The sequence below is a fragment of the Sorex araneus genome, chromosome X, assembly GCF_027595985.1.
Source record: "Sorex araneus isolate mSorAra2 chromosome X, mSorAra2.pri, whole genome shotgun sequence".
Classification (NCBI taxonomy): Eukaryota; Metazoa; Chordata; class Mammalia; order Eulipotyphla; family Soricidae; genus Sorex; species Sorex araneus.
Genome location: NC_073313.1, coordinates 308,733,921 through 308,761,856, shown reverse-complemented (window position 1 = coordinate 308,761,856; position 27,936 = coordinate 308,733,921). Strand labels below are relative to the sequence as shown.

Sequence of the window (27,936 nt, the reverse complement as noted above, 5' to 3'; positions counted from 1 at the left end):
AATGTGTGTAAACCCATGTGGTCTAGTTTTGCATAGTCCTAACCATGAGGTTATCACACCACTCTATATGTGTGGAAGAGTGTACTAAAGTCAGAATTCTAAGAAATATAGATTGCTCCTATTATAGACCAGATATTGACCATATCAATTTTTGCATTTTTGAAAAAGGCTAGATAAATGTTTTAGGTTCTGTGAGTTATTGTGATTATTGTCATAACCACTCAGTTTAGCTGACATAATTTTAAAAAGCAGATACAAAAAACCTGCAAATAAATGTTTTTGATCAAGTTTCACTCATAGTGGCAGGTTGGAAATGACTCATGAACAAGTAGATGGTCAAGTTTTGTTCTAGATCTCTAACCCTTCACAGACAGAAGTTTTAGCCTAGGAGGAAAAATGACTTAAAAAATTTTAAAATAGAATTATAGTCAATGTAAAGCTAAACAAAAAATGCTTTCTTAGTGACAGCGTAGCTTCTTAGGAATGGCACTCAATAATATTAATAATTTTTGGATATAAAATATGTTTTACTGATATATATACTAAATTAAAGGAGTTTATGTGACTATTATAATTTATAAGCAAATATGTTATCAACATATTACAACATACTGGAATTACTTTCACATTTGAAATAATCATGTGTTGTTTATCCATATTAATAAAAGTAATTTAATTGCATAAACTTTATAATTCTAAGAAACATAAGCAATATTGTGTTATCTTTAAATATTCGTGAGTTCCCATGTAAACTAAACCAAATTAAAAAGTGACTATTTGGACTCACTATAATGACATATTGTGTTACACTAATATATACATATTTCATTAGTATTACACAGAGTAATTGATAAGACATAATTATTAACTTTAAATGATGCTCTATAAAAGGTTAGATTCTCTAAAAGATTGGCACTAGATAAAACATCATAGAATTTTAAAACACACATAATGCATACTATGTAATAAAAGTATATATATATCTGTTTATATGGGTTTTCACAGAGTGTGTAATATATATAAAACACACATAGTTGAGTGTATATTGATCAAAGAATCATGGCTTCCATGTACAAAGATTTAGAAATTAATAGTTGCATCAATTTGAATATTAATACTTTTTAACATACATTTTCTCTAATACGCATGTCTTTATACTCTATAATTTAGGGGAGAAATATGGCTCTTTATTATCCACTGATGCTATCTTCAATGCTCAGACCAGAATGTAGCACTAGGATGATCCACAATAAAATTTGGATGGAAGAATGATGGCAATAATAAAATGTTTATATTTCATTCTATTGTATCAACAGCAAAGTTTGTTCCAGAAGACGTTAGAGAAAAGTTGGAAATGTTACAAAATTTATTTGATTATTACTGTCTTTTGTGTCAATATGTGTGGTATCTATTTTTATTCATGTATGAATACATTGAATTCCATAACTATAATCTGATAATGAACCACCAATTTTTTTTAACATTCTTTTCCAACTCTTCGATTGTCTCCTTTAATTTCATTTTGTTTTTATTTTGGGGTCACACCTGGCAATTTTCAGTGCTTACTCCTGGCTCTGTACTCCAGGAATTACTCCTGGCAGTGCTTGGTGGAACATATAGGATTCCTGATATTGAACCCGGGTCAGCTGTTGGCTAGGCAAACACCCTACCTGCTGTACTATTCCCCCACCGATGTTCTCCTTTAATTTTTTTCACTAGTGACAACTCAGGAACAAGCAATTTCTACTAAGAATTAATCTTTTTATAGCCTAAAAGATTGTGATTTAAATGAAAGGTTTTGTCTGCTGTACAAAAATACCATCCACAGAGGGATTCTTATTCATGATGGGGCATTTCTAGATCAGTGTGTCATTAGGGTGCCAGTTTTGGAGCTGATTCCATCAAAGAAATGCCTACTCCTTTCCCTACGTTTCAGAGAATCAAGAAGCAGAACAAAACGACAAAAAGAGTTGGTTGTGGAAAAAGCATTATTGCAAGTAACTGACTTGATTTCTCCTCATTGACTAATAGAACAATATGCTTAGGCTGAATTCTTCTGTTTTAGTGGACCATGTTCATTTGTTAGTTATCTGAGTTATATTTCCTTTCTTACCTTTTCCAGGTACTACATCCCTTTCAAATATGCATAGCTTATACCCAAAATGTTTCTCCAACACCTTGGGTAAAGTCTCCACAGCAAAGGAGTGTGCTTCTTCATTCTCAGTTTGACATTCTTTTAGGTAAGACACAAAAGCATCATACTCTTTTCCATCTAGGATACAAGATTACTGTTTTAATATGTATATGAATAAAAGTTTTGTGTGATTTTGTAGAAATGAAACCATGATATGAATGGATGTTTAGAACTTTGGGAAGTTGATTAAAAGAGTTCTTTTCAAATTCAAATTCAGTGTGATGGCTATTAATTAAAATAAATTTCTTTAGTTTCTTATTCCAGTTAGTCATACAACAAATATTGAACAAATTCTTGAATATGTCAGTAATATAAAATTTCTATAAACATTTAAAATTTTGTTCACATATATATCTATATATCTTCACATCTGCTTTTTTTCATCACTGAGTCTGTGGTTCACACATGGAGATCAGTGGATTTAGATTACACCTCTAAGTATCTCTAAATGTCTCTAAGTCCCAGTACATCTCCATATTGAGAAAGAAAAATAGGAACTGAAAATACTATTTGTGAATCTGGCCAAACACATCTAATTAAAAAACAGATGTGCTGTCTACTGCACTAAGGATACAGGGTTAAATACACCTGAAGAGGAAAATATTTAAAATAAAAATAAGAAAGAGAAGTACATTTCTAAAAATTGGAATGGACCCATACCGAGATATGTACAGGTCTCTACAGGTAGAGAAAACATGCACAAAATGTCAAATACACACATCTTTCTTCAATGCAGCTTCTATTTCATAGCAAAATTACATATATGCAAGTCTAAAGTTAAATTAACTTCATGAATTTATAATATAAAAGCTAAATGTTACAAATGCAAATAATGAATTTATAAAAGTCCAAAAAGAAAGTATATGAGAATGTCTTTATGAGTTAAGGTTAATAAGGCTTTCTTTTTAGCTTATGATGAAAATTCAGAAAAAAATAAAATAAACTTGAGTATATTAGTGTTCCACATTATTATAAGCCTATGGTAAATCTATGCAATTTTATTTGAATAAATTTTCTAGATGGAACAGAGAAGTACTTGTCTTTTTTTTTTTTTTTTTGCTTTTTGGATCGCACTCGGCGATGCACAGGGGTCACTCCTGGCTCTGCACTCAGGAATTTCCTCTGGTCGTGCTCAGGGGACCATATGGGATGCTGGGAATCAAACCCGGGTGGGCCGCACGCAAGGCAAACGCCATACCGACTGTGCTATCTCTCCAACCTTGTCTTGTAAGAAGCTTACCAGGCTTCTATCCCAGGTACTGTCTATGATCCCCTGTGTACCACCCGACATTGTCCCAAAACACAAAGCAAAGAGTGAGCCCTGTGCGCCACAAGGCATAGTCCCAACAAAATGTTTTTTTTTCCTTCTACATAGTATGCCACCATCAGCACTGTCAGAGAATAATTACAATTTAAGAATAATTTTTGTTTCTATTTGGGCCACACCTGGCAATGCTCAGGAGTTACTCCTGTCTCTGGATTCAGGAATTACTCCTGGCAGTGTCAGGCACATGGAATGCCAGGGATCAACCTGGGTTGACCACATGCAAGGCAAATGCCCTACACACTGTACTATTGATCCAGCCCCTTAAGGACGCTTTTTGTATTTTTATAGTAGCAACAGTGACATAACTACCTACCTAGGACAGACAGTTATTAAGAAATAACACATCCGAAGAAAAGACCCACAATGAAAATAAGCAATGTCACATGCATTTAGGGTGAAATTTGTAGAAGCAATATAACTGACTCTTAATGAAGAAACAGCCAATGTTTTTTTCAGAGTAAGGGAGATTTTAAAAATCACATCAATATACAACTTTTTAGCTATGAGAAAGGCAAATATCCAAAAGATTGAAGTTACTTGCACTTTTTGAAGGGAAGAGAATGGCATAGAGAGAAGCACATAATCCAGCAAAGCAGCAACTGTGCCTACTCTTATTTCTAGTAACCCCACCTGGAGGAATTTTTCCCTCAATTACACTTCATACAATGAAACAATGGTTGTAGAAAACAATCATTTCTGGAATAGAGGAAGTTGTAAACAAGCCAAACTTCTATAGGTGCCCCAAATAAACAGTGGCAAATGCAAAAAAAAATAAATAAAAAGCTGTACAACTCTAAAATTGGAGACTTTTCAAATTAAAATGGTTGGAAATAAAAATAAAGTTCACAATAATGTACTAATGTGTGAATATTTGTTTTTTAATATGGGGTTGGAATTAAAGTATTTGTGTTTGCTTAGATACATCATTAAGAGAGAATGAACAGGCAGTGGGAAAAATTGCAGGGAAACATTCAATTATATAACTTTTCAGAAGTCTTATGTTTTGAATTATGGTGTCCTGCACATACACTCACATACATACACATAAACACAAATAAAACAGAAGCAAGAACATGAACTAAATTGACTCTTTTTAATTCAATAATGATCTTGAAATGAGTAATTCTAGTTGCCTTTGGAAAAATAAGAAAAATTGAAAAACTGTGTTTATATCTGGAATCAACTGATAAAAATAGTCGCTGCTAAGAAATAGTGGCAGGGGCTGGGGCAGTAGTATAGCCAGTAGGGCATTTGCCTTGCATGCAGCCAATCAGGATTCAGCTTCCAATATCCCATGTGGTGCACTGCCAGAAGTAATTCTTGAGTAAAAAACCCTGAAAATTTCTGGGTATGGCCCAAAAATAACAACAACAACAACAAAATACCAAGAAGGACAGAAGGGAGGGAGAGGGGAAGGAAGGAAGGAAGGAAGGAAGGAAGGAAGGAAGGAAGGAAGGAAGGAAGGAAGGAAGGAAGGAAGGAAGGAAGGAAGGAAGGAAGGAAGGAAGGAAGGAAGGAAGGAAGGAAGGAAGGAAGGAAGGAAGGAAGGAAGGAAGGAAGGAAGGAAGGAAGGAAGATCCAGGGAACAAGAACTAAGGTCACTTGACTTGTAGCTCAAGGTTCTTATAGGCACATCACACAGCCTCCTTTGCCAAGTAATCAGCAAAATACAATTCAACTCAAATAAATTTATTGAGTTGACAAACTGAACAAATTACCCAGACAGTATGGAACATAAGTTTCATATACATAGTTCTTGGGCTCAAGTATTTCATAGATCAAAGGAGCACACAAATATATACTTAAAACAGACAACAACTCTTGGTATCGTTTGTACTATAAGCAAGAAAAAGTAGTTAGCATGAACAACACCCCAAAATAAATGAAATAGAAAGAACATTTTTCCTACAGAAAATTTTTATATATAATTAAACATAAAGAGTAGTGCTTATTGTTTTTTTAAATGAAACCATAAATAAGATAATAAACTCAATCAGAACAACATGTTACCTGCTAGTGTTTCATCCCTTCTTGTGAGACTTCTATAAAATAGAACCAAGTCAACTCTATAAACGATACCTAAGATCACCAGACACACAATTGCCACTGATATAAAAACAGTTATGATCATTCCTCTAGTGAAGACGTGATCTGGGATATCCATCATAGCTTGAGAAAAGAAAAAAATAAAATTAATTATTCAAAAAACTTTAGTTTTTCACCATCACAATGTGTTTGTTAACTTTTACCTTAACCCTCATCTAGCTGTCTATTAAGTTACTCTGCATTTCTGCCTTTAGCTTGGAGTCATTATCTTTCTACTCTAACGTTTCAAGAAAAAAATGTACACAAAGATACTTAGAAACATGTAACTGGAATCATAGTAGTGGAGTTTACTCCAAAGTGTGGAAATGAAATCTCTAGGCTAAAACATCACCATGAAATGCAGAGTCAAACCAAGTTAGCAAGTAGATGAAGGTGATTGTCAGGAAAATGAGCACTAAATTGAGATTGTCTGGGGTCCCCACCTGACTCTGTCATTTATTTTGTATGGTAAAGAAAGCCACTAAAGTCCTCAATTTTCAGTGCCTTCATATGATAACTATTCTGATTATGACATGTGCTAGAATGATATCCTTAGAACATGAGCCATAAGTGAGTTACACAAGTTTGTATTCTCACTAAAGCCCCACAAACTCACTCCTCTCCTCTCTCTTATCCCATCTTTATCTCGTATTTAGGTAGCAAATGCCACGTCTGGGAATGAGTAATTGAGCAGTCAAAACTTGAAACGCAACTTGCTGATCCTAGAGAAAGTCATTTCTGAGCAGTTAAGAAGTCCAAGAACCTTATTGCTTTGGTGAAGGAAGGAAACGGATGGCTCTGGAATGCTCTGTCCAGTGGGTGCTATTAAAAAGAGACGTTGTTCATCAGAGCCAACTGTCAATTTGCCAGATACAGACACTGGTCCAACGAAAATGGTCTTGATCAATCTCTTTTGAATAAAGACCATCCATAGCCTGACCCTTAAGACTGGTGGACTGGAGACAGCAATGATACAAGAACCATTGACCCCATCCCCAACTTCAAACTTTCTTTGGGTCACTATGTGCAAGAGCTGACGTATTGCATCCCTGACAGTGCTCACTTCCAAGCAGCTATATCCCTGGGGTTTGGGTTTCTATAGGGAATCTGAATATGCCAGAGAATGAAAGAGTAAATTTTATGCTTTCATTCTGTTTAGAATACTAACAGACATCAATTCTGCCATTGAATGCTCATAACCTAGGTAGATCCAGTTCACTGCTCAGAAACTTGGCTCCTGAGGTATGACATGAAGAAGCTGAGAATTTGGAAGGGCCTTTTGGGGGAAACTTTCAAAGGTTCCAAAAGCCTCAAGAAAAAGAAAAAAAGAAAAACCTTCCCATCACCTTTTTTCACCAAGATGAAGGTTTTGGTCAGCATGTTGTCCCCGTCTTTGAAATAGCATGTATAGGTAGTGTTTAGATTTTTTTCATTAACATTTTTAATTATTAATATTATTGTACGATTTGTGTTCGTTTTATCACTGCAACAAAGAAAAATAATTTAGCAAAAGTCAACATTACCCACGATAGAGATTCTTATCTCAGTGACAACAGCTACACTAACTCCATCAAATTTTCCCAACCCGCAGTAGGCCGCAACAAGCTTCCTCATCCTCTGGCACTCTCAGGGCCAACAGAAACAGCTCTGTCTGAGACTAGGTGAGGACAGTGATATAAACTTCCCCAAATAGAAAGACAATGAGGCTCAGCTGAAAAATTCAAGAAGGTATTCCTGTCTCAATTATTGTTCCCACTTTTCCTGTCCTACCTTACTCAGCATTCCTCCATGGCAGCCTCTATTACCTGTGACATTAACTGTGACAGCAAATCATTTAGCATAGATGCAAGTGTGTATCGAGCTTGACTGTGCAACCCTAAAGATAAATGCTTATTTTGCTGAGCATTTCAATGATATCTTTCTAGGCCCACTAGTTTCAGACACACAAGAAATACCCAAAAAATGTTCAGTGAGTGCCAGGAAATGAAACACCCTCTGGACTCAGCTTCTCCTTTTCTTCTTAACCGATGAGGTTTTCCTGTCATTTATGCAAGATAAGCCCTCAAGGCTTGAGCCAACCAGCAATGCCATAGTACTCACCCGCGCCTCGCCTATAGCTCTGCAGGGATCACTAGCAACTGGAAAATAGTCCCCACTGTAGTCTCAAATGGTCTCAAACCAAGATTAGAACATATTTATGTACAGAAGCAACCATTCAAGACATGGCAACCATCTAATTATTAGTGAAATCTCAAGAAGTTAAGACACATGAGACCACTGAGAAGCTAAGATAGGGAACTTAAAAGCTCGTATCCCTAATCCTACATCCACCAAAGAACTACTCACAAAAGTCAAGAGTTGGAGATAAGTAAAATTTCAGAGATAACCGAATGAAGAAGACTGGAGAAAGAATATATGCAAAATAAAATACTATACATAAAAACCTGCATATGCAAAAACAAGGTGGTACCAAGAAAGTATTATGCTTAGTGACGTATGCTAGATAGAGAGAGGCAAATGATAGATTATTTAACTCATATGTGGTGCACTAAAAAAAAATGAAACTGAGACAGAGCAATATTACAGTGTTTAAGGCACTGGCCTTGCATACGAATGACCTGTCAATACCCAAAATCACATATAGTTCCCCAAGCAACACGGGAAGTGATCCCTGAACACAGAGCCAAGAGTAAGCCCTGAGAACATCTGGATGTAATTCACTCGCCCCTCCATATTAAACAACTAAATAAAACAAAAGAAATTTTAGGCTATTAAACAAAATTGGTGCTTACCAAAAGGAAAGGGGCTTATTTAATTGGGTAAAAGAGAACAACTACCTAAAGATGGGATTAGACTGTTACTAAAATATGATGTATTGTGTATAAATTGATTTACAATAATGCAAATATAAAATTATGTATCATAACTAACATTACTTCAATAAAATCTTTTCAATTACTGATGTAGAGTTACAACATTATTTCAATTTGAAAATATAAATAAAAACACCTCCCTCACCACTGTTTAAACACCATCTATTTTATTTTATTTGAGGTGCTTGTTTTTTGGTGCAGGGGACATCTTGCAGTACTCAGGGCTTACTTCTCACTCTGTGCTCAGGGATCACTCCTGGTGGGGCTCAGAGGACCATATGATATGTTGAGGACTGAACATAAGTCAGCCATGTGTAAGGCAAGGCTCCCTACACACAGTGATATCTCTCCAATCCTTAAGCACCATTTCTAATAATTTTGATGAATGGGTCGTCTCTACCCCTAAAATGTAGCAAGAGATCACTGGGGAGCAGAATTCCAATGGTTAAGAGATAATGAGAATAATATACATTGGCATAGTAAAAAGCAATTCAGTTGAATCCACGGTCGCTGAGTGCTAGTCATGTTCCTAAACCTAGCAAAAAGATAAGCTTCTATATAGCAGTAGAATGGTGACTAAGAATATCTTTTAAATATAAGAAGTAAAAGAACTCAAAAAATATTCATCTAAGATGATCAACATTATAGTATCTATCATGATTCACTAGAACTTTATGGTACGCATTAAAAGTTAGAGTAATGATTCAGTCATTCAGAAAAGTTTAAGTGACCATATGTTTTACATGTCTTGTTTAAATAAATCTGGTCATTACTCAATGCAATAATATACAATTTAAATTGAATATTAATATCATTCAAAACTTTTTGCACTGCTTTATAATATATCTAGCTGCTCTCCTACTTTTATTGTATTTATAATTTCAATTAATGGTCTCTGGTGGGAAAATGCTTCAATAATTGTTATGTTTAATGTCAATCTACAAACAACAAAAGACACAGTGAATTTACACAATAAATACTAGTGATTATTTCCTAATCACATCTAATAATCTCTGGAGATTCTTCCATATTTGATAGAATTTCTCAAGCTCACCTTTAAGAAAAACAAATGTCTTAAAAACAAACTGAGAGGAAGGGGTGTTCAGGTTCTTGGGAGGGGAAGGTTGGTACAGTAGTAATGGGTGTGGTGTTGAAATTATGTACATGAGAAACCCCATTAATAGTATTGTAAACCACAGAACCTCAATCAATAAAAGAAGTTAAAACAAACTATAATCTAAAGATCAGGAGACAATATCTATATTAACAAATTTTATACCCATCACAGGAATTTCACCTTTAATCCTAAATGGATTATAGATTATACAACTGCCATCATACATAGCCAACAAGGAGATACAAACACTTCAGAAAAAAACAATGCAAACAAGCACCATTAGTAAAACACACACAAACACACACTCACATACACATCTTTCTTCCAATGGGAATTTTCTTCTTTAATATTTTTGGCATTTATAAACATTTTTAGAAATAACTATTTCAAAAATCAGAAATTGGAAAAGTATATTTTCTCAGGATACAGATTTGAAGAACTAGCAGGATACAGCCTACCTTTGGCTTTGGTGCAGCCAGGGTCTTTTAGGGAGTGGTATAGATAATATTCTCTGCAACCTAGAGACACCTAACTCATCTCACTGCGATGTGTGGGCAACAGAGTTCGCATACCTACTAACACAAGAGGCCCACACTAATATATACACACATTCTTGTCCCCTGACCTAGTATTTTCTATTACATCTTAGCAAAAATAAGCACTAAGTGTATTTTAGTGCTTAAATATACTAAATATATATACTAACTAAATATACTAACTAAACATATAATAAGCACTAAAAATACTCCAGAAACATGTGTCCTAGATAATTGCTCTTTATAAACTTCTTAAGTAAAATTCACATTTCTGACTGACCGAAAGATTCTTCTGTAAATTGATACTAATGTGGTTCAGCAATCTACTTTTTTTACAGAATGACAATGTCTGTGTACCTATCAACCTACAGTATGAAAATATGAGGGTATATACAATTTAATAGTAATTATAATTTAGCCTCTGCTCCTTAAAGACTATGATCCTGGAGGGCTACTAATCACTTTTGGCTCCCAGCGGCTTCTTACAGAAATGCATCTAGACTGTGAACTGAACTACAACCCCAGGCTACCCCGGGAGGGGAAAGATTTTTCTCTCTTGACCTTTTCTTTCGGCTGGGGTGGTGACACCCATGTGGCGACCACCATCTTCTAGAACCCACTACCCAGAGGTACGAGTTTGCAGTGACATGGCACACAGGAGATCTTGGGATGGGGGTGTTATGGGCACGCTCTCCTCCCAGATGAGATCCAGAGCAGCCGCACATGAAAGTGTGAACTGAGCTAAAATATCAGAAATCCAAAATTGCGCAGCAGTATATTCTTCATTCTCAGCAATGGAAAACAAATTATCAAATGATAGCTTTTCAGCAAGTTTGATTGTTGGCGGAAAATTCTAAATAATAACAGTTTTCTTTTGAAATATTGAATGTATTCAAAGTGTAGAGAGAATAAAGTGAATGTCATTAGCCACACAGGCGGGGGGTGGGAGGGGGGTATACTGGGGTTCTTGGTGGCGGAACATGTGCACTGGTGAAGGGATGGGGGTCTGATCATTGAGTGACTGAGACTTGAACCTGAAAGCTTTGTAACTTTTTTCATGGTGATTCAATAAAAATAAATTTAAAAAACAGTAGTAATTATAACTTAAACCAAACATTCAATCTTTGTATCATATGCATACTATATGATATTAATTTAATATATAACCACACATATTATAAATCACATGTACATACCTTGATGAGTTCTCTTCATGAACATTAGGTAAACTTTCATATTTCCATTCAAGCGTACTGAAATCAGCCACAGGAGCAGAGCAGTTGAGCCGTACATCTTTTCCTAGGTAAGAATTGACAATCATTGTTCTGATTTCAGAAACTTAGATTTCCCAAAGGTAAAAAATTAATGTAGGCAATATCTGTTAACCTAACATATACTGTTAAATTTCATAAAAATTATATGCCTTGTAAATGTTTTTCAAAAACTGTGAAATAGAAAAATTAGGCAACAATTACAAGTAATAACATTCAGCTCAGCTGAATAGGTGCATATGTTTTAACAGAGTAATATAAAAGGAAACTTAGAGATCTGTAGGTTACAATTAGTGAAAGCTAAAACAATATAACTAAAGAAAAACAAAGTGCATTAAATAAAGAAAAATATGTATTCATGCAATCAATATCAGAGAAGAAATAAAAAGAACAAATAATACATAAGACAACTAGAACACCACAAGATAACAGATTGATTTATCCTTAATTTATTAGATATAGGTGAACAAGCATTATATATAAACTGGACATCAGAAAAAAATCCAAATGTATGCAGTTTAGGCAGGCCACATATCAAGTACTAGGACAAAGAAATGTGCAAAGAAAAAGGAAGTAAAAATGACTAAGGATTCTGATCCCAACAAAATAAGTTGGTGTACCCATCTAATAATTGTGAAGTAGACACTGAATAAAAAAGTAGTATCATGATAATGAGAAAATTTCATAATAGTGGGTTAATTAATTAGACATTGATGTATATGTTCATGAAACGTCACATATATAAAATAAAAATTGACAGAGCTGAAACACTACCAATAGAAAGAAAGTAACCATTATAATTGGAGATAATAACAGATAATAATAATGTCAACAACAGAGGAGTACACAACACATTACAGAGGATACTGACAGCCTAAACTTAGCATAATTTACATTTAAAATGATAAACCAAAATACATTTATTTCAAATGCACTGGAAATAAATAAATCAGATACACCCAGATACTCCATGTTCTGTCCCTCAAGCAAGTTATTGAAACTCTAAAAAGTCTAAAGCAGTACAGCTCGGCCCATGATGACACAAGACTAAATATTAAAAATAGAGATATAATTAAAAAGTACTACAATATTTTGGAAATTAAGAAACATAGATAATTCATAGAAGAAAGAAGAAATAATAGAAAACTTGGAAAATGTTTTGGACTGAATAAGAGCGAAAATGTGGTATATCTAATATTGAAAACAGTTAACAGCTATTAAAGGGAAACTTAAGGGTTTAAAATTAACACATTACAATGAATAAAGTTCTAACATTAAACATTGAAATTAATCAAAGTCTTAGAAATAGAGGAGAAAATTAAAGCCAGAATGAGGGAGAGATATAAATAAAATATATGCAGAAATCAGCCTTATAAATGCAGAAATCAGTAAAAATTTAATTAGGATAAATACAATCAATTGAAATTCCAGAAATCAATAAAAATTGAAAGATAAAAACAAAGATACAAATAAAAAAATGTAGTAGCTACAAAGAGCTGAGACCAAAAGCGTGGTCTATGAAAATTAGCAACATAAACTTGAATCTCAGCTTGCCACACTCCAAGGCAATGACTTAACAAATACAATTCTGTTTTCTTAGCTGGAGTTATTTACTCCATAAAAGAAAAATAATACGTCTCAGACCTGCTTAGAAACATTGATTCAATAATCTATTTCAATAACCCTATGCAATGTCTCATTTAACCTCTGTGGATTCTTTTCTTTCTATTTTAGAATAAATTCTTAATTGAACATGTTGATTTAAGGTGTGGTCGATTTAGTTCATTGAATTAAAGTGAGTCAATTAATAAAAAAACCACATACTAAGTTTAAACCATAGTTTTTCATATCATGCTTGCAGAATTCCTATGCTTAAAAATAGTCATAGACATTATTAGGAACATCCACAAATGACCAAAACTCTAGTTTACAAAGCACAGGCAGTTCCTTAATCATTTGAACACTTTAGTTAGCCTGAAAATGACAACAGTCAAATAATGACAGGCTTTTTCTGATTTTGCAGTATTTTTCACTAATTGTAGAATGTGTTTTTGATACCGTATCAATTAATAATTAATCATATTTAGCCTTGAACTAGTTCATTAAAACACCATCCTTAAATGGTAAATATATACAAGATAAACGTACCTAATTCCACGTCAATAGTCTCAGTTTTTGGCCCCCAAATATGTGGAATAGAAATATCTGTACCTAAAAGAGATAAAAGAAAAATTTACATTACACTTTACACGAGTGTTATATTTACTTGTATTTTTATTAAATAATTGTGGTGGCGGCACATGAGGAATAGTACAATGGGTAGGGCATTTGCCTTGCATCAGCCGGCCGGGGTTCGATCTTCAGAAACCCGTGATCCCTGAGTTTAGAGCCAGGAGTAAGCCCTGAGCACCACTGGGTTGTGGCCCACTCAACAAAAACAAACAAAAACAACGACAAAATAATTAATTGTGGCAGCTAATACCACTTTTCTGATTCACTTTCCATCACATAGCTGGAGAAAGCACATTGAATTTGGGTTTTGCTTCAATACTGAGGCAGGTGCTCATTCAGGGACCCATCAGCCCTGCAGGTCCTACGGGATGCACAGGGAAGTAGCTTTCTGAGCAGCCTTTATTCCCTACATTTTCTCTCTTGGTTCCTCAGAGACTTTCAAACTCAAAGTCCAGATTCATTCTCAGTTAAAACAGAAACCCCTCAACTTTGTGCCCTGGGTAGTTTGTTTCCCCTTAGTCCTGACTTTGCAGGTGCACCTGTACCTGTAAGCTTAGTTCAACTCAACTTTCTCAGTGACTGAGCCCAACTGGAGGTGTATTTTCTCTCTTTCAGCCCCCTCTGATAATACATAGGAAGTAAACCATCACCCAATCACCTCCCACCACTGCTTTCATAGAAATTAGTACCACCAGTAATTGTAGAACGCCAGCAACTAGAGCCACATATTTCAACTGCCCAGAATTAAGCTATTAGTCCTCTCGTCAGCAGAGGCAACTTCCTTCCGGGACCGCTGTCTTCAAGACTAGAGGATGTTGACGGAGAATTAGCCAGTCAGTATCTAGGCCAGTCCTCGAGGCCCTCAGCAAACAGACCCCAGGGAGAGGAGTAGCACCGCACTGTAGCACTGTCATCCCATTGTTCATCAAATTGCTAGAGTGGGCGTCAGTAACATCTCCATTGTGAGACTTGTTGTTACTGTTTTTTTTACTGTTTTTTTGGCATATTGAATACACCAAGGGGAGCTTGCCAGGTTCTGCTCTGTGGGTGGGATACTCTCGGTAGCTTGCCGGGCTCTCCGAGAGGGATGGAGGAATCAAACCTGGGTTGGATGCGTGCAAGGCAAATGCCATACCCGCTGTGCTATCGCTCCAGTACAGGAAGAGGAGTAAATCCAGGAGATCTTTCACATACCCCAGCCTCCAAAACTCTCCTAGAGAGTAGAGTGCTATGGGCAGAAGCAGAGAAGGGAGCAGAGGAACATGTGGACATTGATAGAAGAATAAACCTAGTAGAATGGAAGTACAGAGTGAGCCAGAGCTGGTCCCCTGTGATGGAGCGGCTGTGAGTGAGGTGGTAACTGCAGAAAGTCAGCCAGGACATCCCCAGAAAAGAACCAAATCCTGCATCTGACGGCAATGATGAAAATGGTTTATCTCAAGGACAAATGTGCAGAACATCATGTTAGCGAAAGGAGTGAACTGTCACTGATTCTCTCTCTTTTTTTTTTTTTTGATCCTCTCCTATTTTTCAGGAACTTTTGTGGGAGTTCTGAAGGTAGAGATATTTTAAGAGTTGTCTTGAAGAAGAATGTTTTGTAAAAAGATGCCATTTCCTTAACAAGGATTTGCATTTAGATTATTCTGGATTTTGTAAGGTGTGCCCATGTATTCACAAGAATCCACATCAGGGAAAACTGGGTGCGTCAGAGTTGGAGAATGTGATACAATGAAAGAAGCAAAAGAGAGAAGAGAAATTTGAAATGCTTTACTACTTCTTTCAAAGATGGAGGAACTGGCATAAGTAGGTATGCAAGAAACCCCGAGAAGATACACAAACAAGGAAATAGTTCGTTAGAACTTCCAGAAAAAAATGAAATGCTGCTAAAAGCTTGAGTTTAGCCAAATGAGTTCATATCAGGCTTTGGATCTCCAGAAACATATAATGATATATTGAAGTTATTTAAATAAAGATACTAAGAGGAAATTTATAAATTAGCTATACATAGCATACAGCTATGTAACTGAATGATGAAATTAAAGATGGAATTCTTTCAGAAGCAAATGACCTCTAATAGCTGTTACCCTATGACTTGGTTGGACAAGTCATTACTGGAATTTCACAGTTTTCTGGATAACAGAAATCAATGTCTAGGACAGAAAGTCGCCTACTTTCTAATCTTCAGTACAAGAAGGACCTAACAATTTAAGGGAATAGACTTTATCTGCTGAGTCTCTATAGGCAAGAAAAAAGCAGTGGGCACACACACACACACACACACACACACACAAAGACACACACATGCTGCCTATCATGGCTCTGCATTGTTGGGGAAGTGAGTATCCCTTGGTACCACAGGGTGAAGCATTATATCCTTGGGCTCTTGCATGGACCTGCTAGGCCAGAGAGATACTGGGGTTCTCTAAACACAGCTTGAAAGGCCAAAATATTTTTACGAATACATATATTTATATACATATTATATATATATACATATATATATAAGCACACAAGGCTCAACCTTAACAACATATTAGTAATCTCTTATGGAAGAGCTTGTTGACCCCTGGGTGGGATATAAAAATCTTCACACACTCTCCTCTAAGAAATTTTTTGGAGCATTTTCAGCAGTTTATTAATAACAAACAATACAAAATAAGTGATTCCGGTTCTGCTTTGGGGCAGGGATTGGGGTTTGGGATGGAAATATCCAAAATATGGTGGTGGGAAGGTGTAATGGTGGTGGGATTTGGTGTTTAAATATTAAATGCAATCAAATATTGTGAACTACTTTACAAAAATAAAATTTTTTAAAAAAGTAAATTGAAATAAAATTCCGATCTTTAGGTGCTCTGTTACATATAGTTAAGTTTCAAGATAAAACTGGCTAATGGTCATCATCCCGAACACACACCTGCTATACTGTCATGCCTGTTGCCTATGCTCTTTTCCTTCCAATCAAAGGAGCTTTTTCCAGAAACTCCTCCTGCATGTCCTTCTCTCATAGCTCCCAAGATCCATCTTTCCTCTTTCCATATGCCTGTGTTCTTACCATCTCCCAAGTAACAACGGTTGTACATACTACATTACTTCCAAATTGTTTCCAAATTGCCTCATCTGATAATAATCACAGTCCTTGAAAATAGCATTCTAGGGGCTGGAGCAATCCCACAGTGGACAGGGTGTTCACCTTGCATGCGGCCCACCTGGGTTCGATTCCCAGCATCCCATATGGTCCCCAGAGCACTTCCAAGAGTAATTCCTGAGTGCATGAGCCAGGAGTAACCCCTGTGCATCACTGGGTATGGCCCAAAAAAGCAAAAAAACAAAAAGAAAATAGTATTCTATGGCTCTAGTTTATATTTTCTTGCTTCGTTACTTAACAAAGTTCAGTGTAATTTACTGAATATAAACATACTCTCCAAATACTGGATGAGTGAAAGAATATGCATAACTGTAAAAGGTTCTACTACTTACCCAAATTACAAATTAGAGAACTGACTCATGGGACACTCACCACTGTAAATTTTCCTTTATTGACCAAAAGAAAGTCTTTTTTTTATCATTATGGAAGGTGCCAAAATGATTCCAAATGTTATGTACTGAGTAGTGCTATGATTACAACTTCAGCTGAGTTGCATCTGGCTTCCTTTAGTGTTTCAGAGGATATTTAACTTTGCTATTTTTTTTCTTCCAAAATATAAAATTTCTCTTACCTTTAGTTATTTTTATGTTACGGGTTCTGGTTAAATTAAATAGTTTTCCATTGTGAAGGAGGAAATAAATGCAGGTATAATAGCCTTGATCTTTAAACTCTGCTTCTTTCTTTATAAAGGAATCACCACTCTTACTTACTTCACAATCCTAATTTTTTAGAAAAGCAAGTCAAATATTTTAAGTAAAAGCAACATTATAGTAATTTAAACTTTTTACTTTATAGATCTTTAGGAAAAAAACAGAAACATAAATTAGATATACTTGTTTCTACCATAATAATGAAATATACTCCTGTGCTTTTAATGTCATATTTTTATGAAAACATGCTGGTAAATAGAATATAGAAGGACAATAACTGCCTTTATAATTTCTTTTAACTTTGGTCTTAAAGAAAGAGGCAAAAAAAAGGGTCAGAGAAGGATAGAAAAAAGAAAAGGAAGAATGAGAAGAAGAGGGAGGAGGAGGAGAAAGAGGGATTTACAAACCGTAAGGACTTGGTCAAACTATTTCATATTCCACAAAACTATTTCATAACTCATTCAGTCTAATTGTTTGTACTAGGATTACCCATAATGGGGTAGATAGTGGGTGTGAAGTCAAACTGGATTAGATAATTGAGTACCTAGAAGAGGCCCCAATTCTCTGAAGTCCTTCAGTAGAAAATAACAGATTAATTATAAAAACAAATCAAAAATATCTAATCCATAAGCAGTCAATTGTGTCTCTCTATCTTAAATTTCTCTATGTGTCACGAGAATTAACAATAATAAAATTAGGCTTTAATTGTGTTGTTTCGGTTTGGAGTCCACACCCTACTATGATCAGTGCTTCCTCATACTGACCTGTTCTTCTTTGACCAAGGCACCAGTTTCCAGCGGTCTTGGAGCAATTCAAGAACCCAATGCTAACATGGAAACTGAATTACTAACCTGTAAATACCAAAGAAAGAGAAACTACTCCTAAAGCGTTGACCTCAAAGTTGTCAAAGTTGTGGCAACTGAAACTGGCCCAGAGAATGATTAAAGTAGATTTGGGAAGCCCCTGCATCAGTGAAATGTTTTTGTCTATAAATAAATATTTTATAATCCCCCAACTTTGTCCAACTTACATTAAAATACCAAGAACTCAACTCTTTATTTACCAATTTAGTGTTTACCAATTTAGCTGCCTTGCTCACCCTTCTCAGATCATTATCTCATAACTGACTCAGATAGTTGGAAAACATATTACAAAAGAGCTTTCCCCCACCCCCCAAAATCACAAGTAAACAGTTTTCAAGCTAAAGGTACAAACATAAATTTCTGGGAAATTGTTACCAGTTGCTTCAATTTTCCCGAGTTCTTCTGCTCAGACTATCCTCTCATAGCTTTTTAATGTCCATGATAGCAGTTCCCAGGTTGATGCTCTAAGGTAGTGTTATAATTATACATACAAACATATGCAACACATTGCTGCTTATGTTTGTATGTATGTGTTCACATTTTTATATGTGTACATATACACTCTCATGTATGTATATATATACTCTCACTCCTGTGTCTTATATGAGCATATCATCTCCATTGAACTGTATGTATTGTATTCATTCCTACCATAACAATGAAATACAGTCTCATGCTTTTAGTACTATTGTCTTTATAAAAGCATTCTTGTAAATAGTCTATAGACTGATAGTAGCCTTTTTGATAATTTCTTTTAAGTTTTCTCTTATTCGTAAAGAAAATAGAGTCAAGGAGGAAGGGTGTGTACAGAGAAAAAGGAAGAATGAGGAGGAGTTCTTATAACACAAGTAAAAGAGTGACTAACTAAAAAAAAAACAAAGATAACCAAAAAATTCACAAAAGAGGTAACCATAAGATGCAACAAACACATAAAAGAATATAAAGACAAACCTGAGCCCTAGCAGCTCCTACCCTACCCAACATTCTCTGACAATTGTCTACAACCTCATCATTCTCTACAACCACCTCAGCTCCACAACTGAAACTTACCAAACCAACCCGGGTAGCTACATCTTGGGGCTGATCCAACTCTGGCGCCATCTCGGAATGGGAATGGGGGTAGGCAGATTCTTCCTCTCCTTGCTGGAGAGGCCCAGCTGCCCCCATCCACACCTAATATTCTTCGACATAGGAATAGCCCTTCGCCACAATGTCTGGAGCTCATCGCCACATTCGTGGCCTCACAACTTTTGTTTTTTTGGCTCAATGCAGGCCACATTCGTGGCCTCACAACTCCTCCAACTTTAGAGTATTGAAAACCCCGTAGGAGCAGAGATAATTTGATGGGATCATTGTGTAGAAGCACACCAAGCTCAATAAGTAAAAACAATTACAAAGAAGGATCAACCAGCACCAACCAGCTCAGTGAGACCTCAGATGATGATTTTAGTAACATCTTTGTGAGATACAACAATGGTCACAAATTGACTTTTATGATAATTCCATTTGCCATTTGGTTGTAATGGAAAATATAAAGCAAACTTGTTTGTGCCTGATAGGGGTGCAGGCTGGGTGTGGTGGGGTGGGAAATTGGGTACATTGGTGGAGAGAAGTCACACTATGGTGGGATTAGTGATGGGACACTGAATGCCTCAAACACCTGTACTATGGACAACTTTGCAAATTGCGGTGTAATAATAAAAAAAGAAAATGTGGAGAAATTCACTGAATCAGGAATTTTTCATGTCACCTTTCGAATACATACATAATATAAAATTTCAATTATATGTGGCATGAGTAAATGAAAGTCCTTAAACTAGAAGTAGGAATTCTAGAAGTTAAATATTTTTTTAAGTACGGGTAAAGGGAGGGAGAGCAAAGGAAAAGAAACCATTATCATTTTGGAGTCCTAATTTGGGTCAGGAACTGTGTGGTATGCATCCTGAGTAGGAGCCCATCACAGCAGGCAGTAGAGGGACCCTCTCTCAGACAGGATCTAATAAGCTGAGCTGTATGGAGTCATAGCTTGTCAACATACTGTCTAAAGCACCCCATGGAAATCAGATCTCCACTTTGAAGTTCTGTCTTTTGTTTTTTAAAATGAAGCTGTAGATAAAAGTCATTTATGAGTTGTTACCTTATACAGTGATGTGCTGTTGAGGCTTTTATTGTACAAATACATCTTGTCACAGTCTATTGATAAAGCACCTCCAATTTCCACTAATTCAGTTTCTACTAAATTTTCACAATAGCATCTGTGATTGCTTCTCCTGAGGACATTTAATTTCCATTCATAAGAATCATCACTATGAGATAAATATTATTAAAATATTTTAGAATTAGCATAGAAACTTTACAAATTCCACCTTTTAGTAACCAGCCCTGTGAAATGTGTTGCCATGCTCATTCAATGATTCCCAAACCCTGGTCTTTCCTTTTTTTTTGGCTCAATGCAGCAGGAAATTTAACAACCTTCATGAGAGCAAAAGGCCATGGTAAAAGATAAAACCTTGAGCAGAACTAAACACCCCTTTAATCCTCTGTCTCCACCCCCCACTGCTGCACACAAATTTTTTTTTGCTCGCTCTTTACTCTTCAGTAAAGCTGTTAATTTAAATTATTCCTCATATCAATGTGACCAGGGAACTATTCTTTTTATCTCTATCCTATTGTGAATCTCAATTTTTTCTTAGCTTGATATGATCTAACCTTAGAATCATAACTCTTTAAAGATTACATACATAGAAATCACTGATTTAAAAAAGTAATTCAATTTCGTTCTCATTCCTGGAGTTCCTCTGTGTAAAAACATATGATACAGGGGTAAAATCACTGAAGACGCCACTGAGGTTCATGTTCTAAAAAGTTCTATCTATATTTTTTATGTATTTAATGGACTATGGCTCAATCTCAAGATATTTAGTCTATTCTAAATTAACTTTTATGAAATCAGTTTGATTTTTTGCATATAGTTATCTGGTTTTGTCAGCACCATTTGTTGAAGATGTTTTCCTTGTCCTTATCTCATGCAGCCAGATTCTTTGTCATAGTTTAACTGACAATATATCAGGGAATTTATCACTGGCATCTTACTTCTGTTCATTTGGTCTGAAAGTCCATCTTTATTCTAGTAACTTAAAGTCAGGAACTGTACTACCTCCAATCTGTTTCCGCAGACTGTCTCTGGTTATTTTGGGAATTTTTGAGTTCATACAAATTTTAGGGAATTTGTTTCAAGTCCTTAGAGAATGTCATGGAGATATTGATGGGGATTACATCCAATAAACAAATGGATATTGAATTGATTTTGCATGGTTTTGCACATTTTTGAATGACCAAAAAAAAGAGCTGAAAAAAATATTCTATTGAATGGGGGAAAAATATTTGCACACCGTGCATTAGATAAAGATTTTATGTATCTGAACTATATATGTATATATTTTATGTATTTTATATATTTTTATATTTTTATGTATCTAAACTATACAGCGGGCTGGAGCAATAGCACCGCGATAAGGCATTCGCCTTTCACACAGCCGAAGCGTGTTCCATTCCTCCATCCCTCTCAGAGAGACCAGCAAGCTACCGAGAGTATCGCTCCCACATGGCAGAGCCTGGCAAGCTACCCATGGCATACAAGACATGCAAACAACCCAAATGTTTAGAAACAGATGAATGGATGAAGTAGCTCTGGTTTTATACATAAATATATATATACATATACCGCACATGCATACACACATGAAATGGAATACTATGTAGTTGTAGGAATAGATGAACTCATGCTATAGCGTAATATTTTTTTTGGCTTCAACATTAAAGGATTGGTTGGCATTATGTTCAGAAAAAGGACAAAAATTTGGTAGTCTCACTCATCTGTGGAATACAGAGACAAAATAAGGGAACAGATTATATCAAGCAATGACAAACCCTTAACCTTGGATTACAAAACTGATAAGTGAACAGAGAGGAGGAAAATGAAGAGGTAACTAGAGATGACACTGGTGTCAGTGGTGGGTGGTCCCCCACTGTGTGGTGGGGAACACAGTAACTTGGCACAGCAGTCCCATAAATATCAACACTATTGTAACCATGCTATCTAAACAATAACAAAACAATTTTAAAAATAAAAATGAGGTGTCAGAGCAATAGTACAGTGGGTAGGGTATTTGCTGTGCATGTAGCCTACCTGAGTTCCATTCCCGACACCATATATGGTTCCCTGAGCACTGCCAACAATGAGTTCTGGGGCCAGGAGTGTGCATACCCCCCAAAAAAGACACCTCAAAATTGATAAAAATAAATTTAAATGTTTATTAAAAATTTTTTTTTGCTTTTTGGGTCACACCCGGAAATGCACAGGGGTTACTCCTGGCTCATGCACTCAGGAATTACCCCTGGCAGTGCTCAGGGGACCATATGGGATGCTGGGAATCAAACCTGGGTTGGCCGCATGCAAAGCAAACGCCCTGCCGGCTGTGCTATCACTCCAGCCCCTGATTATTAAATTTTTAATTTAAAATTTCTTATGACTTCATTTTGTGCAGAACCATGGAAGCCACATCAAGGTTTCACTGTAACATCACACTCTCCTCAGATTAGCACAACTAATAATGATCAGATGTGCCCATGCTTCCATTTGATAGGGCACCTTCACTACCACCTGCCCTAAGATATTTTGCACATGTTATTCTCAAGTATCCAATATGCCAAACACAGTAACAACAAGTCTCACAATGAGAGACATTATAACTGAGATTTAAACCTGAAAACTTTGTACCTTTCCACATGGTGACTCAATAAAAAATTTAAAAAAAGACAATGAGAGACATTACTGGTGCCCGCTCGAGCAAATCGATGAGCAACGGGAAGACAGTGACAGTGACAGTGATATTCTCAAGTATCATTAAAATACATACATCCATACATGCACATGCAAATATACAGTGTACACAAAGACACATTCAAAACTATGTACATAATATTACAAATGTCTGAGGTAAACACTGTATCAATAATGTTTTCACTAAAACTTTATCCCAGTTACTTCAAACAAAATAGAACTGAGGTCAGTAATAATCATTGCCATATTCAGTTAGTTTTTGTCATGTTACAGAACCTTTGATTCTTGATACTCTTGATGAAGCAGGTCATATCAAAGCTCTGTTTGTGCTCCCTCTCTGTTTCTCTGCTCATAAGCTTGTGATCACTTGACAAATACCCACAGCCTTCACTAGCACTCGTACCTATTACTCCACAACTCTGATAGGAAAAGGGATGTCTCCACACCAATGTCAGTCCCTCTACCCAGCCTGAGGCTAACACCCACATTGGTTCTACCTTCTTTTGTTCCATGTTCATAACTTTAGAAGGGAAAAACACTTATTTCACTTGATCCTAAAACTCTAAACAACAGAACAGCTGAATTTAAAATCAATTTCATACCATCTTCACTTAAACTCGGCAAAGCTCCTCTGAAAGTAAATCATATTAAGGTAATCTTTTGTGAAAATCACTAAGAAAATAAACACCTAATTGTTCAACAATGAAGCATTTCTTCTTCACTATAGGAAGAGTTGGGGAGAGAAAAATTTGTGTCTGACTTCTCCAAATAATTGCTTGATTAATTAAGCAAGTTTAAGAATGCAATGAAATATACTACTACAAAGCGAGGGTATACTCACCTCATTTTGAGTGTGTAATTTCCACTGTCACTTAGCTCAAGTGGCCAAAACTCTAAAGTACAATTGTGTAAAACAATCCTGGGTGAACTACTGGAGGTTATCTCAACAGATCCAAGTGAATCACTGTTTTTATACCATTTCACAGCACCAGTTTTATTCTGAGATGTACAAGGGCAACGTTTCAGATGAAAATATTCTCCTTCAACTACATTAACGTTAGCACGTGAAATGCAACGTCCTGTAAAAGATTATCAGCAATGTAAAAGAGTAAAAGCAATAAAAAATCAGTTTTCTTCCCCACTACATGGGGTGAAGAAGTCTAGTTTCTAAGAAAGCCCTGAGGTGGGGCTGGAGAGATACCACAGCAGGTAGGGAGTTTGCCTTGCACGCGGCCGACCCGGGTTCAAATCCCAGCATCCCATATGGTCCCCTGAGCACGGCCAGGGGTAATTCCTGAGTGCAGAGCCAGGAGTAACCCCTGTGCATCGCCAGGTGTGACCCAAAAAACAAAAAAACAAACAAACAAAAAAAAGCCCTGAGGAATTTCAGCATCTCAGTCTTGCAGGTTCTCAAATTTTAGGTTCAATCTTTCCAGACTAAGAGACAGGAAGTCAATCTGTTGACCAAGACCCTTTTAAAAATATAAATAAGATGAACTACAAATAGATTTTATTTTTAAAAGGGGCCAGAATGTAACCTCTCATAACTAAAGCACAGATGCAGTTATTTGAGTATTGTGTAATTGTTGCGATACCTAACCCTTAAATACCTCTACCTGAGTCTCTATGGAAAAGAAAATACCAAACCTAGAGATCCCAAAGTTTTTCACTAGAATCATAAGGAGTCTTACCTAGCCTGCTCTCACTGTATTCCCCTAACTGCCTTTCCCCATGCAGGCCAGGCATGGATATGATTACAGGTGGCCTTCCCCTCATTCCTCCCCTCCAGGTGTTCTCTACTTCCCTGCTCTCTGCTAGTCCCCTTTCCTTCCACTCTTTCTCAAGTAACCCAGACCTGTGTGTTACACTGACTGTCATTCCTTCCTTCTGCATTTTTGATAATTTTTGATAGTTATGGGCAGACGTCAACTGACTTGACCATATCCTGTGCTCCAGAGGCCCCAGCACACCCTTCAAGCACATGTTGAAAGTGAGAATACTTCGATTGAATGGAGCATTTCTTCAACGACATGAAGGAAATGCCTCTGTCCAGTTAGGCCTTAGTTCTTATAGCAACAGCCTGCCTTTATAACTCAGTGTCATTAACCACACGGTAAAGAGGAAGTGACTCAAATGTCAGAAACCTTTGGGAAGCTTAGATCTACCTCAAAGCATAAGTATTAGTGGGATCGACCTGCATTTGGTGCTTACTATAGATTCTCTCTCTCTTTTTTTTTTTTTGCACTTTCGGTCACACCCGGTGATGCACAGGGGTTACTCCTGGTTCATGCACTCAGGAATTACTCCTGGTGGTGCTGGGGCACCATATAGGATGCTGGGAATCGAGCCCAGGTCAGCCACATGCAAGGCAAGTGCCCTACCCCTGTGCTATCGCTCCAGCCTCAGATTCCCAATTTTATATCTCAACATGTCAACATAGAAGGTGTGCTACTTGTACCTGTGGATTTTGGTTTTAATGACACCCAAAAGGGAAGCAAGTTATTAACAGTTTATCTTCCTGGTTTGGGGGACACAATATATACTATACACACAACATAAGTAGGTTATATGGGGTTTATTTGTATGTTTGGATTACTTAACACATTATTATGTCTGATAAGAATCCTTGATGTGCCATGTACAGAGATTTGTTGTTTGCTTCATGTTCCTAACGCCCAATTACATTAGCATTTAATATCAATCTTGATATTGGTGTTAAATATCAGGATTGTTTCTATAATATCTATAATGTTTCTATAACAATCTTAAGGCAGCATCTATATATGCTTCTATATACTCCTGTACTGATGCTGTGATAGAAAAGTGTATTCAGTCCTCTTTGGGATTCATTTAAACCTTCATTTAAAGAAACCTGACATTAAAGACTCTCCTGAAAGTTTGACAGATGAAGTTTCCTGTTCCCGGGGCAACAAATGACTTCAATGACCTAACTATTTAGTTTTTCTGACTTGGAAGATTAGTGCATTTTAAAGTTGGTGGTCTTCTCAGGAGGTTTGCTCCATGGCTTGGAAGCTGGCCTCACATGCTGGGGGAAAAGGTAGCTCAGATAGAGGAGGGAACACCAAGTAAAGGGTATTTGGAGAACCCCTCAGGATGGGAGATTCAGGCTGAAAATAGACTATAGACGAAACACGATGGCCACTCAATACCTCTATTGCAAACCACAACACCCAAAAGGAGAAAGAGAATGAAAGGGAATGCCCTGCCACGGAGTTGGGGTGGGATGAAGGAGATAGGGGGTGGGAGCGATATTGGAATCAGTGGTGGTGGAGAATGGGCACTGGTGGAGGGATGGGTACTTGATCACTGTGTGACTGGAACGCAAGCACGAAAGTTTATAACGCTGTAACTGTACCCCACAGTGATTGACTAATAAAATTTTTTAAATAAATAAAATAGGTGGTTTGCTAAGAACAGATGCTTCCATCCCAGCATAAATAGGGTATAAGAATTCTGCTGTGTCAAGAACCTCTGGACCTGTGAATCTGGATACTACTAGGATATTGCCATTTAACTTTAACTATGAGAAATGGATTCTCCATGTGGAATACCATTGATTTCTGTTTGGAGTAAACCTTTCATGGAAAACACTCTTCAAAAAAATTATAAGAAGTCCCTGGAAACAGCAGCTTTACAGACCAGTTTTTAAGGCAATAAAGCAAGTAATCGTAATTACTTACCTGAGGTCCTGCTAAATGTGAGTATCCAAAGGGTCAAGAGTATTTCTATATAATGCATCTTTGGATTCTGCTTCAAGAGGTTTTGCTGGGAAATGGAATAAGAAAGACTCAGTCAAAATTTCCAAATAAAAGAATACTGTCATGAAATTCTTGAAAAAATCTTCCGACACATAAAATGCTCCGGACCCGAATTGGGGCCAGCAACACCGGGGAGCCGGACAGAGGAGGTGCAGCCAGCACACTTTCTCCAGATGGAGCCCTGGCGACACTGAGCAGCAACTAACACGGCTCCGGGATTCGGGACTGGGACACATCCGAGCCACGCAGCAGCTAACGCGGCCGCATGACCTTTACTAAAACCTGAAAACATACAATCTTTTAATGGAAAACTAATTATCAAATGCTTCCTTAGTAGGGCTATCTTGTTTGGGGGTATAACTCCCACAACAATAGTGAGTTTTGTGTTGAAATATGGAACGTAATCAAGGTAAAGAGAAAATGAAGTGAAATTCATCAGTTACACAGTTGGGGTGGGGGGCGGGGGCAGGGGTATACTGGGGATTTTGGTGGTGGAATATGGGCTCTGGTGAAGGGATGGTGTTTGAATACTGTATAACTGAGACATAAACCTGAGAACTTTGTAACTTTCCACATGGTGATAAAATTTTAAAAAATAATAAATAAATAAATAAAAAATAATCTTCCAACACATTCTTTTTATGGGCATGCTTCCATTGCTTAACTCTGCTACCTCAGCATATTTCTTTTTCTTAACAAATTGACCAAGAAATATTTATATTCCTCAGTATAGTAATCAATTTCTGCCATGCTCTTCACCTATGCAGAATTAAATGCAAGTAATACACTTCAGTAATGAGAAGAAATATTTAATAATCCAATTTTCTTTACCTGCCCTTCTCACTCCCCTCCTCTGTTCCATCCTCTCCTCTCCCCTCCTCTCCTCTCCTCTCTTCTCTTCTCCTCTCCCCTCCACTCTTCTCTCTTTCTCCCCTCCCAACCCTCCCCTCCCCCTTTCTCCTCCTTTCCCACATCCAGAGAATCTCAGGGGCTAGTCCTTGCTCTGTGATGCTCAGGGAAT

General features: G+C 36.7%; 1 protein-coding gene across 1 annotated transcript in view; it reads right to left on the bottom strand.

Moving 5' to 3' along the window:
• IL18R1 (interleukin 18 receptor 1) overlaps positions 1 to 26,895 on the bottom strand; it is a 27,479-nt gene extending 584 nt beyond the window's left edge. Inside the window, exons 1-10 of the mRNA XM_004617918.3 lie at positions 26,838 to 26,895; positions 23,978 to 24,215; positions 20,431 to 20,599; positions 17,352 to 17,499; positions 13,552 to 13,608; positions 11,325 to 11,431; positions 7,592 to 7,611; positions 6,953 to 7,074; positions 5,532 to 5,690; positions 2,114 to 2,272 (exon numbers count right to left, since the gene is read on the bottom strand). Of these exons, the coding sequence (XP_004617975.3) occupies positions 2,114 to 2,272; positions 5,532 to 5,690; positions 6,953 to 7,074; positions 7,592 to 7,611; positions 11,325 to 11,431; positions 13,552 to 13,608; positions 17,352 to 17,499; positions 20,431 to 20,599; positions 23,978 to 24,215; positions 26,838 to 26,895 (1,237 nt within the window). The remainder of the gene's footprint in view (positions 1 to 2,113; positions 2,273 to 5,531; positions 5,691 to 6,952; positions 7,075 to 7,591; positions 7,612 to 11,324; positions 11,432 to 13,551; positions 13,609 to 17,351; positions 17,500 to 20,430; positions 20,600 to 23,977; positions 24,216 to 26,837) is intronic.
• Between the last annotated feature and the right edge of the window lie 1,041 nt (positions 26,896 to 27,936).